The 11,882-nt window shown below is 45.1% G+C and overlaps 1 protein-coding gene across 7 annotated transcripts; it reads right to left on the reverse strand.

Moving 5' to 3' along the window:
- Positions 1-375: 375 nt before the first annotated feature.
- Positions 376-11,868, reverse strand: TRMT44 (tRNA methyltransferase 44 homolog). 7 transcript variants are annotated; one of them, XM_078599518.1, is made up of 13 exons: positions 11,738-11,868; positions 11,279-11,394; positions 10,302-10,686; positions 9,618-9,735; positions 8,573-8,792; positions 8,129-8,197; positions 7,090-7,197; positions 6,503-6,574; positions 5,768-5,874; positions 5,320-5,503; positions 3,666-4,500; positions 3,070-3,186; positions 376-2,276 (listed from the first exon to the last, which is right to left on the reverse strand). In XM_078599518.1, the coding sequence occupies exons 2-13, from the start codon at positions 11,297-11,299 to the stop codon at positions 2,038-2,040; spliced, it is 2,475 nt and encodes an 824-aa protein (XP_078455644.1). In that variant the 5' UTR covers positions 11,300-11,394; positions 11,738-11,868; the 3' UTR covers positions 376-2,037. The 7 variants fall into 7 exon arrangements, with proteins under 7 accessions (XP_078455644.1, XP_078455648.1, XP_078455645.1 ...); XM_078599522.1 differs by lacking the exon at positions 11,279-11,394 and having other exon boundaries at positions 10,302-10,682; XM_078599519.1 differs by lacking the exon at positions 11,279-11,394.
- Between the last annotated feature and the right edge of the window lie 14 nt (positions 11,869-11,882).

The raw sequence follows: 11,882 nt of genomic DNA on the forward strand, positions 1-11,882 counted from the left end.
CGACAGACCTGGTTTCACCTGAGGACGGCTGCTTGCGTTGTGGCCGAAACGTCGTGAGAATTATGTTATTGTTTTATTTTTATTATTTTATTACTTCCCTTCTACGTGACTTTACCGAAAGAACCAAGAAGAGGATAGCAGTTGTTATAAGCTCTTTTAGTCACATCACAATGCAGTTCCTGCATCTGTGATTTGCCTACCTTTACTATACTTAAAACTCCTATCGTGTTTTTGTAACTCTGACAAAGAGCTTTATAGATCATCGGATTCCTCCAGTATAAAATAGTATGTATCTCTATTTATAAGTACAATTTAAACTCATACCTAAATCAGCAATCGATTATATTCACCTCTAAAAACAGAAAATAATTCAAGTGAAAAGGGATTCATTCTTTTAAGGCATCAATTTTTTCTCACATGTTACAAATGGCAAGAAATACAACACCTGAACTCCAATTACAGATCATACAGTGACTCAAATGACATTTGGCAAGTAACCCCAGACAGCAGTTTTGAATTGAACTCGGCACTCCCACAACATGATATTCATTCTAGATTTGAAGCTTTCGTGACTGCAAGGAATCATATTCTTAGGTTTTTTCGGTAAAGTCACGTAGGTAAAACATCAAAATTAATGAAAATAAAATAAAAAACAAAAATCACGACGTTTCGGAGGCAACACAAGTCTCCGTCATCAGGTGGGACCGTCACAGCTAGATTAACTGCATCACTTGATGCAGTTAATCTAGCTGTGACGGTTCATTAATTTTGATGTTTTACCTACGTGACTTTACCGAAAAAACCTAAGAAACATGATATTCGTATTATGTACGACACAGGGTGGAGATACAGTGCATTGGTTCGTGCACTGCGACATGGACCCACTAAGACTCTATAAGTGATATCTTAACCAGGGTCCTAACCACCGTTTCGCACAGACCAGCGTGGTGAAGTATGGTCAAACTGCCCAGACTGACACGGTGTGGATAGGCTTTCATCCAGAGGTGGATTTGGGGAAAGGGCTGTTATGTATTTTTATACCCGAGAAAAAAAGGTTTCTGTATTAGGCTGATCACTGCTATTAAAAATACTGTACAGCCTAAATTGTAACTAATGCAGGTAGTGCAGAGGTCGCAAACGGGTTTTGATTTCTTACCCATACCCGGCCGCACCAGGGTCGCAAACGGGTACCCTACCCGGCCGGGTACGGGTATCGGGTACCTGATTGCGACCTCTGGGATGAAGCCATGTTGCAGGCGCGGGTGGGTTGATTCTAGGAACTTGAATTGTGAGAAGAGACAAGACGTTGGGAAATGAGTGACAAACAGTGACTCACGGTCTACCCGTACCCGGCCGCACCAGGGTCGCAAACGGGTACCCGTACCCGGCCGGGTACGGGTATCGGGTACCCGGTTGCGACCTCTGAGGTAGTGTACAAAAAAAGGACGAGCACAAGTGCCATTACTCGTTTGGTGCACTTAATTTATCTGCATCATTGTTTACAAACATGCCATTAAAGAAAATGGTTCCATGTAAAACCACAACCGGTTTATCGCAAGTCCATCTGTATCCGCAACGGTAACACAACAAGTGGTGACGTCTCCGCAATGATGTCAGCAGTCTCACTGCCCAGGACGTGAGAGGTGATCACATTAAACACCCTGACCGGCGGCGAGTACTTTTAAATACAGCTGGGACGTTGAGTCGATTGATCAAAGCTAAAAATTATAGTCGACTATTTCCATGGCTCATCACTCAGGCCCATTTTTAAAAGTTGGCATCCCCCCCCACACACATCCCACTCCTAGAAATGGTGATGGGCCAACGGATGACACTGGTGAAGTGATGGCAACCACAAACCCTAACGTTCCCAACAGGATGACACCACAAAGCTGAAGCGATTAAATACATTTCAAGTGCAGGAGCGAGATGGGATGGATTTTGTCATCATCGAAGAAAAAAAAAAGGGATGCCAACAGCGTGGGAATGCATCAACCTCGCAGTGGATAATCCGTTGCCAATGATGATGAGTAAACATTAAAACCACGTGGTTTGAGGACAACTGTGTCCCTGCCCTTGCTGCGCGTGTAGGTCCTCAGGGCCATGTGCGAAGGGGCAGCAAGAGGTTTCTCTGGGGCACCCGTCAGGGTGGTGAGAGTAAAACCAGCACACCCGCGTCTTGTAGCAATCGACGGCCGATTTTTTCCTGTTGTTCTTGGGTCTTCTAACCACCTGCTCCCTTCTCCAGTCTCTGAGCTGGACACGACTCTGCAACACTACAATGCCAGAGACAAGTGCAGTTGATACAGAGGGATGTACATTTCCAAGAACATTACAGTACGGTATACACATCCACAGAGTGACGTCTGGTCTGCATTAGCTTTGTAAACATCAAAGCAATTAACATCAAACGTTAAATATTTCTGGGCAAACCTTTCGGACCAGTTTGTGGGCACCAAAGCAATACACATCAGAGCATCACACAAACATGAACTTGCATTGACAGTGACCTTTAAATCACCATTTTGTTACACAGTAACATTGTGTATGCCCACATGATATGTTAAACAGAGTACTGTGGTGACTGCAGTTAATTCTTTAACACATTTCCCATTTTGTAATGGCTTAGAGGTAAAAGTAACTCATTGAGAACATTCTAAATTTTCGCAGGATGTAAGATCCTGGACAATTGTATCCTGTTCTGGAAAAGCACCTGATATACAATGTGTGATTGTAAAACTTCGAAGAGGATCTGCAGATAATTTTAAACACTTGTTAATGACCGACCCAAACTGCAACCACTCACTGCATAATAAACAACTGCCACAACAAGTTGAACGCATCCTACAGAGCCTGCACTGTGCTTCTCGATTGCAATTTAGTATTTTATAGTGGAAAGCTTGTCGGTATTGAAGTATTCAGAAAGCATTTCAGATGAGCATTTAATTTGCTGTGGTAAAAAAAATACCCTTAAAATGTACCAGTAATTATTAAAAGTAAAGAAATGTGATTATTGCAATGTTTTGCATGTGGTAGCTTGTGCCATGGACTCAAGATGCAATTACATGCCTATAAACACTTGATGACTGTTCTTCAGGAGGGTTTTCAGGCCTCCACATTCACACTTGAGCTGCTGCAGTGTCTCTCCATCTATCAATTTGGCTGCTCCTTCCAGCCGGATGCTCCCTGCAGGTCACAGCATGAGAAGAATCCCAATATTACGTCCTTTTGTCTAACTCGTCAATTTTGCTGTTAAAGGTAATTGATGGTGTGTATGCGATGCTGCAATTCAATCTATTCAATAGAAGAAAAAAAATGTAACGCAACATTGAAGATACACAGTTTTGTAATCAGCTTGTATGTATGTTGAACTTATCTCGCACCGTACTTAGCCAGCCGTGCTAATCGAAGGTGCAAATGACGAGGACAATACTAACTAAAATGTTGCATTAAAATATTAGCCCTCACTGTATTTCCATCATAAAACACGTTCCTTTGGAGTGGGCAGGTAGAACTTGGTTGGACAGCGCATTCGTGCACGACAGACAAATATGCACGACAGACAAATAATCCCTGGTGGGCAGTGCGGAAGCTGTTGTTCCTACCTGTATAATGAATAACGACCTAAATTTACTGAACACAACGACATTTCTCATTTTACAAACCTCCTCGATTCCAGTGAGGTGAAGACTCCTGCGTCCCGCCGTCGTTCACTAGCTCCTCGGTGGAAGCCAAGAGGGCCCTCGCCACCGTCTCCACCACACGCTCCACCAGACCCACGGGCAGCCGCACACAGTTCCTCACCCTCTCCTCCCTCTCACGGGGACGGAACTCGCCGAGCCAACCCCCGGCAGGCCGGGTGTCTGAACTTGCTGGTTGCTCACCGTGCTCTGCATCCGGTTCTTTGATGAGCAGGTTGCGATGAAACTCGCCCACTCTTTCTCCTCTCTGCTTGGCCTCGAGGTTTAAGGTCGTGCAATGGGCTGAATCAAGCGTATCGTTCATGAAAACATCATTGCTGCTTTTGCCAACATTACAAAACCTAGCATCTGTGTGTACATTACTGCCGCAGAAGGATGTACCGTTAATGTTCTCATTGCTGTCTTTCTGCTGAAGAGTGCAGTGTGGGAAGTCTGCAGTTTTTGTGTCCACTTCACCTGCAAAATCACCTAGTGACTGCACACCGACTGAAATCCCATCACCATGCTCACTTGACTGATGTTGCAGAACATCCTGAGAAGCAGCAGTTTGCCGCCTTCCTGGACTATCGGACATCACTTTACCCGGCATTTTTATGTCTGGCTCTTGTGCTGACAAGAAGCCAGGGGGCGGAGCGGGGCTGTGTCTCGGCTGATGGCGATGATTCACGTGGCCGCTGCATGGCTGAGGAGGGCGGCAGGCCTGTCCACCGACCCTCCGTCTGATGAAGTCGGCGCGTCTCTCCTCCAGCAGCGCCTCCTCGCTCTGTGGGTACATCCTGGCTTTGCCCACTTGACATACCTGTGGTGCACGTACGTGGCCATGATTATTATAATTGCCAATGTTGATGATAAAATTCACTGCACAGTAGAACTGCGGTCATCTGGGATAATGTGGGGGGATACTTACCCCGGATCCAGCCATCTGTGGTAGTAATTCGGGGATTCACATTGTGGTATGGGGCTTGGATCAGGTCAGTACGTTTCTTAGTTTGGAAGTGCCCGAGTCAGTTACAATGCTTATCATTAAGCAAGCATACGCGAGTTATTATACATATAAAAAACTATGACAAAATCACCCAGAATGCCTTTGATCTCGTCTGATCTTAGAAGCTAAGTAGAATTGAGCTTGGACAGTGCTTCTTGGTTGGGCATGCAACAGGTGTTGTGAGCTGCTGCTGGACTACGATGTAATCAGAGGGCAGTGCAGCACAATCCATTGTTGTACTGTATTATCCTCCAATGTCTATACTTCCCGCCTTTGCAAACCCACACTGATCAGCCTGGTGAAGCATGGCAGAAAATCCCCACGACCCACATCATCCAGCAATGCATTGACATTAGCGCGATACGTGTGCATATCAAATAGTGTGTGTCTATGCGTTGGTACAATAGGGTGCACAGCTGGTGCATCTGCCAGTCATCTCAGCCAGTCAACCCATGGCCCCCTGGGTCTGTCCCGTGATTTCCTGTCAGCGAGCCTTCGACACTTCACGTGGCCTCAAAGTGCACCTGGCCTGGCACAGGCGCCGTGGTGACGTCACCGTCACTCAGTGGTGAACGGCGGGTATTCGTCTATTGGTGTACACATAGCAATCGTAAAGGAGCATCATGAGCGGACCCGCTTTGTGGAGGGGATGCGGAGGGTGTCCTCCTGCACACGGAAGCCGCAGGTGTTGCCGATCTCCGCCACAAAGTCCAGGTACTCGCGGTACTGGCTGCGACGGCAGCTCCTCCTCCGGTAGCGGCCGATGAAGTCGTGGAAGCAGCATGGAAGAACAAAGTAGCGGCAGTCGAACGAGGACCTGAGGACGGGACGTGGCCATGAACCTCCCCTATGAGGCGACCTTTGCACAAACATTTATATTTGAAACACTCTAAAATTAAGTAGAGTACTCACAGAGGGAGTTATTTATAATATTTACAGTGTGAGACTTTTGCAAATTTTTGGTCATAAATAAAATAACGTGACGTAAAAACCGCTGCGATTTACTTGTCGATACGCAGGATGATAGCCGAGGCGACATGAATTGAATAATCTGTTGAGGTGTGGCTCTGCTGTCGGTTACCGGGCCGCAATGACCGGGATCCACGGCGTGAGCTCGTCCGAGTGGTTGCCAATCAACCAGTCGACATCGGTGAACAGGAAGTCATCTCCAGGTGTGACGGCACATTCCTGGCATGGCAGCATTCTCAGAGTTTTCAGTATGGATGTAACAATCAGGAGAATACTGTTGTTCTCGTAACGTCCATCATTCATTTGGTACCTATTGTGATTCTGTGTAACACAGATTGTGTGCTCATAAAAAATATAATACGACTGTAATGCCCCTTGTTTATCCAGGAAATGCTCTTAAGAGCATTTTTTTTCAGGAGAGTTCTGCATTGGGCTGTTTGGCCCATTCCATGTGGGAGGAAAACAAGAGTGCTTCGAGAAAACCCTATAATAAAATAAGATAACACACAAAGCTTTGCACATATGGATTCAATCATCTTCATTGTGAGCACCTCTTTTACCATAAACTATTCTCTAGCCATGGCTATGTGCTGGTCAAGGGCTACCCAACACACTTTACTTGTAGTTATTAAGGGCAGTAAAATATTTAAACTAACATATATCACTGTCCAACACTTACTTATTCTACATAGTCATCTGTAAAAATGTATACACTGATGTATTATAGTATCAGAGGGAATTCAAAAAGAGCCCAACATTGGCATACTGTGACTTTTTTGAGCAACTCTTGTGCAAACGTTGACTGCGTAATGTATACATTTGTGGGTTTGGAGAAGATAATCCTCACCTCCAATATAGTTCCTGCCCCATACCAGTCCCATATCTTCCTTTTCCTCACATCAATCCCTCTCCCTGGGTGCTGCCATACAAGAATTCAGAAAACAAATCACAGCATAATATTAGCACACCGGCACTCCCTACTGTAACATGTCACGGGGTATGGAGGCATCTTCCTGCATACTCGACATGCACAAGACTTGGTTTCCATTGTGTATTATTTTGTTTGAAAGAGATGACTCGAGAAATCAGGGGATGTGGATTTTGTTGTCGAAGTTTCAAAAGCGAGGCAACAGCTCGTGTAGTGGGTATGCATGTGACGATGTGTCAAATCGTTTATTAAAATCAATTCTTACGCTCAAGATGCACGAAACCAATTGTGTGCAATAACCAATCAGTTACAATTTATACAAATGATACGCTTCTGTTCCATTTAAGTTACTCGAGCAGACGCACCTTGACGAGACGATACAAATGAGATGGCAAAAACGCGGCGCGCATCGATTTCTGAATCAAATCACAACCCTGAATGATGACAATTCATGGAATTCGTGTGCGGCAAATTGCTCGATGCCTTAGCAAGGTCGATCCACTCACCCCCTCGTTGGCCAGGATGTGCACAAGCAGCCCGTTGCCACAGCCAAGGTCCACAAAGGACTGACGCCCTTCCAGGCCACGCTCCGCACGCTCCTCCTCCCAAAGCACCTTCACACAAACATGAACTGCTGATCCCAGCTTCCACCACAACTGGCTCATCCAGTCATGACGTTTTCAAACATTCGGCGGTCATTTGTAAAATTAGATTTTTGGTTGGGCTTCAAAATCGCACTTTCTTAATTGATAACTTATCAGTTTTAAGGTATGGTCTTAAAAAGGTGTACGCTTATTGTGAATCAAATTCTGAGATAAACTGTTGATCTCATTGTTTCACTTAAACTATTGTGTCGGTGTTTTATGACAATATTTTTTTATTCGTATTCAATAGTAATGAAAACTAGAACACTGTAATACCATGTTTTGGAAAGGCATACAAACCTGACCATATTTTAATGTAAAAACATATATTTCCAATTTTCGTAACGTGTTTATTGAAGTCATTTTATGAGGAAGATCTTTCTATTCAGAACTCTTTCAGAGCAGGGGACTGCGTCTGGAAGGTGATATCTCGAAGTACTTAAATCCCTTAAACTGCCCCTTATCCACACTCGGAGCACTGCACTTCGTCAAGTTAGTTACATGGTGGTGAAACAAAGTTGAATTTGTAAGAACTTGAATTTGCCAAAATTAAGTGAAAAAACTATTTTAGTATTATGTATTTTGTGCAGTAATTGGGGACCAGATGAGATTATCAACTTGAAAACAACACGTCAGCACCTGGCTTAATCACACGTCATTGCAAGATCTGAACCCAGGACATTGGCAATGTTTGCTCAATATTGTGACTCCTGAGCTCCGCGGCTACCTCAAAGTACATGGTTTGAGTTGATAGTAAAATGTGAATTCATAATGGGTTAAAATTGCACTGTAATTGCACTTTCATGAACTGCTCTAAATTAATTTCGTTTGAAAGCAATGTTCTTCACTACGTGAAATAATATTTCATCAGACACACATTGCGTTCCAGCCAGACAATTACCAGAAGATATGATGCAATGGCCACATCCTCATAGACAAACTTTTCCGGGTCAGTAACCTCTGGCCACACCTGGAACAAAAAGCGATGTAATCATTACAAAAATATGCAAAATCAGTTTCATTTGAAAAAAAACGAGACAGACATAGGCATGGCAGTGACACAAGCACAATTTGGCAATAGTTGTATCAAATATTGTAAAATGGTCCATATGCAGATTTAATTATATATTTTCAAACATCTTGCATATGGCTTGATGAAAAGCAACTAATAGGTCTGTGTCTAGATGAGTCGGCCAGAAAATTACTTCGGTTCTTCTGCTTTAATGCCTCCATTGAGGTTTCTGAGTTCATAGGAGGTCACTCTGTAGTCAAAGGTCCTCTTAGTGTTTCGGCAATTGCACTCCGGACTTTACTAAAGAGCAATTGTAAATATTGAGAGGGAGACCTTGACGAGGTTGCGGTATTTCTCCTTGAGGCGCTGGTAGAGGACGCCGTATTTTTCCACTGGCAGCAGGGACAGGGAGTCGGGGAAGTCGCTCTGCTTGCTCTCGCCCATCCACTTGTGCAGCTTGGGCACAAAGTGCGTCTCCAGCCACACGAGGGCAGGGAGCGTGACTCCATCCACCTGCCATTCACCCTCCCCGCCAGCCCGCACCTTCACATGCCTGCACAGCGCACACACGCAATGAATCGTTTGCATCTGTCATACTGGTAAAATAATTTGAGTCACACTTTTCATATGTACGTGTGTACGTGTATGTTGATTTTCTTTCGCGCCGCATGTAGCCAACCATGCTAATCGAAGGTGTGAGAGTACAAACTAAACACAAAAAGCAGTTCTAAAGAAATGACTTTTAATTTTAGATTTTAATAGTGCATAGCTCCAGTGGCTTTCTTTGTTTATCCACTGCCGAATGAGGGCCACCACATGGCATATGAGTCATAGGAATTATTTGATAATAATTTACGAGGCTGGTCAGCGCAGATTGGTAAAGGCGGGCAGCATTGAGTAGAATAACAACAATAGATTTTTCTGCACAGCCCTTTGCTGCTGCTCACATAGCTGATAAGCCCGATACAACACCTGCAGTGCATGGCGGTCGTGCATCCAAGCACTATCCAGGCTCGACTCAGCTTAGCTTCAAAATATAACATCAGGAGCATTCCAGATAATTTGGTCATAGGCACACGATTTAATGCAAAATGATAAATCACTTATGTCTAGGTAGAGTGAAGGAGTGTTAATGCGTATTAAAAGTGGTTGGTTGCATATTGCATCAAATGTACAGCAAGAAGCTAAAACAATACAATTACTGCTCAGTGAACAATGCTAACTTAGAATTACTACAGTACAATGATATATTTTGGCACTGATATAAGTTGCAAATACGTTTACACAGACGTGTAAAAAGCATGTATATTTATCTCATGTCTCTCAACAACGCCAGTATAACGTAGATGAGACCATCACTGGAATGTAGGAAACTCACCACTGTTTTGTATCATCAGTTCCACAGGTAACGGTGTAAATGTTCGACGTCCTCACAGACACCACACCAGCGGCATCTTCCATCAGAGGTACCGACACGAACACTGCATTGCTAATATCTGCAGACGACAACAACAGCACCTGTCACAAACACCGTCAAGCTTACCCAACACTCATATTGTCGAGAACATGTACAACCCTTTTGCCAATCCACTGATGAATTAAGGCTTGCCCATGCCATGCGGGTCATTTGCATACCTGTCGACCCATACGGTTTACACCGTATTCTTGTAGAGGGAAATTTAGTTTTCAGGTTCATACGGCAAACAGCCGATTCAATACGGGCAAAAAAGTGTACGTGTTTGTGTTTGTCTCCCTTGTGATGGGACTTTGTAGGATGAACGTTGAGATTTATAAGGGGCACGGGGTGACCGATAAGGTCTGAATTGGTCTGTAATAAGGTAGGGCATTGATAATGAGTTGACAGGTATGCATTTGACTATATTTCACCCATACTTCACCACGCCGGTCGCATTGGATCGCTGAAAAGGGGTGGAGTTAAAACGTGGACTTGGCCGCATTGCCCTATGCTGGCCACAATCAAAGAGAACGACTCAAGCGTTCTTACGTAGAACTGCTGCTATTGATGAATGTGCTCAGTACCGCATACGGAGTAGGAGTTTACCTCTTACAATGAGTTCCTGCATCTTTGCAAATTTGTGGAGTTCCTTTGGTATCAGCGTTCTGGTAATGACTTCAAACCGGAGCCCGTCGCACTCTGGGCCGCCGCTTTCAGAATCTGTCGCCGTCGCCGCCGCCGCCGCTCGCCGTTCACCACAAAGGTTCCCTTTGTGCCAAAGGCGCAAGACTTTGTCAGCCTCGTCACTGCTCAGCTGCGAGGGTTGTCCCCGCTCCAGGAGATCCCGCAGCGCCTCCAGTCCTCGTGCGATCTCCCGGGCAGCTACGCTGGCGCCACACAGACGCCGGTTCAACACCTGAGGTTTTCTCACCCACACCTCCACCGCCTCCCAAAACTTCTCTTCCATTGCAAGTTCCTCGCCAGCTGCTGCCTGCAGCGGAAGACAAAGACGTACAATGACTGTATTAAAAGTTGTTTTACCACCTTGTTAATGATGGTCGTATAGCTACGTGAAAAGTGGCTAGAAGCATATTACAGTATTAACACGTGTTACTGGTACATCCATATATTGTCACATGAGTACACGTTTACTGTAATCGCATCGTGAGAGCGCGATGACGCTTTAGTTAAATTGCGTCGTGAACCCGGTCACCCGATTTCCAATCAGGGCTAACTCTGCGATGTAATAAGACACCTCGTAATTATTATGTGGACACAAGGTTACGCGATCCCTTGATGCGCATTATCCGATTTCAAACAATCTACACTTTAATAAGCTTGATATTCGAGTCATGTCAAGTGCCATGAAACATCTCAAGTGATATATATTGTACCTTTAATTTGCACTCTCTTCGATCGCAAGCCGATACAAAACAAATACCACAACAGACACGCGGCAATACGGGAGAGGAGTAAAGCACGGTGCTATGTACACAGTGTTGAACTCACGCCGCAAACATCAAAGACAAATATCCCACGTATAGCTTTAACAGACTGTTGGGGCAAGTGATGTTAGCGAGCACCTTCGAGGGCCGGAACTGCATACGAGTGGGTGGCCAGCACCACGCCCGGCCGCCTTTGTCTCCTCAGTAACAATGTTTACACACCGCACCAGGTACTAATTTTAGGCCGAGTTAACCTAGGGGAGGAGGCCCAGAACAGGTTCAGATTAATCGTCACCGGTGTTGGCCGTGAGCGGGAGTCGAACTCGGGTCGCCGGGTTGGTAGCGCTAACTGCGACACCACCGCTCCCCACTACCGCCGCAAGCAAGCACTGCATGCGTGTCGTTGAACCCGCCACCATCCGACACAGCCAATTAGTAATGTGTCACGTAAAACAAAACGTGGCCAATTCGTGACGAGTACAGCACACCGGTGTGTTGGAGAGTAAATCCACAACATTTACAATTCGAGCACGACGTTTCGCCCGTAGTTAAAAATGACATCATTTAACGACACGTTTTATATTTACGCGATCTCACCCAAGAAAACAACTCTCCAGTATTATGGATATTGGACTCGAAATCCTCCGCTTACGAACTACAGTACGCGTCTAACCGCACACGTGTTTACAGTGGAGCACTTCCGGATCCGCGGCGGTGACGTCACTACGGGTTCCGCGGTGGG

This window comes from Lampetra planeri, chromosome 12 (genome assembly GCF_965212315.1).
Source record: "Lampetra planeri chromosome 12, kcLamPlan1.2.h2, whole genome shotgun sequence".
Lineage (NCBI taxonomy): Eukaryota > Metazoa > Chordata > Hyperoartia > Petromyzontiformes > Petromyzontidae > Lampetra > Lampetra planeri.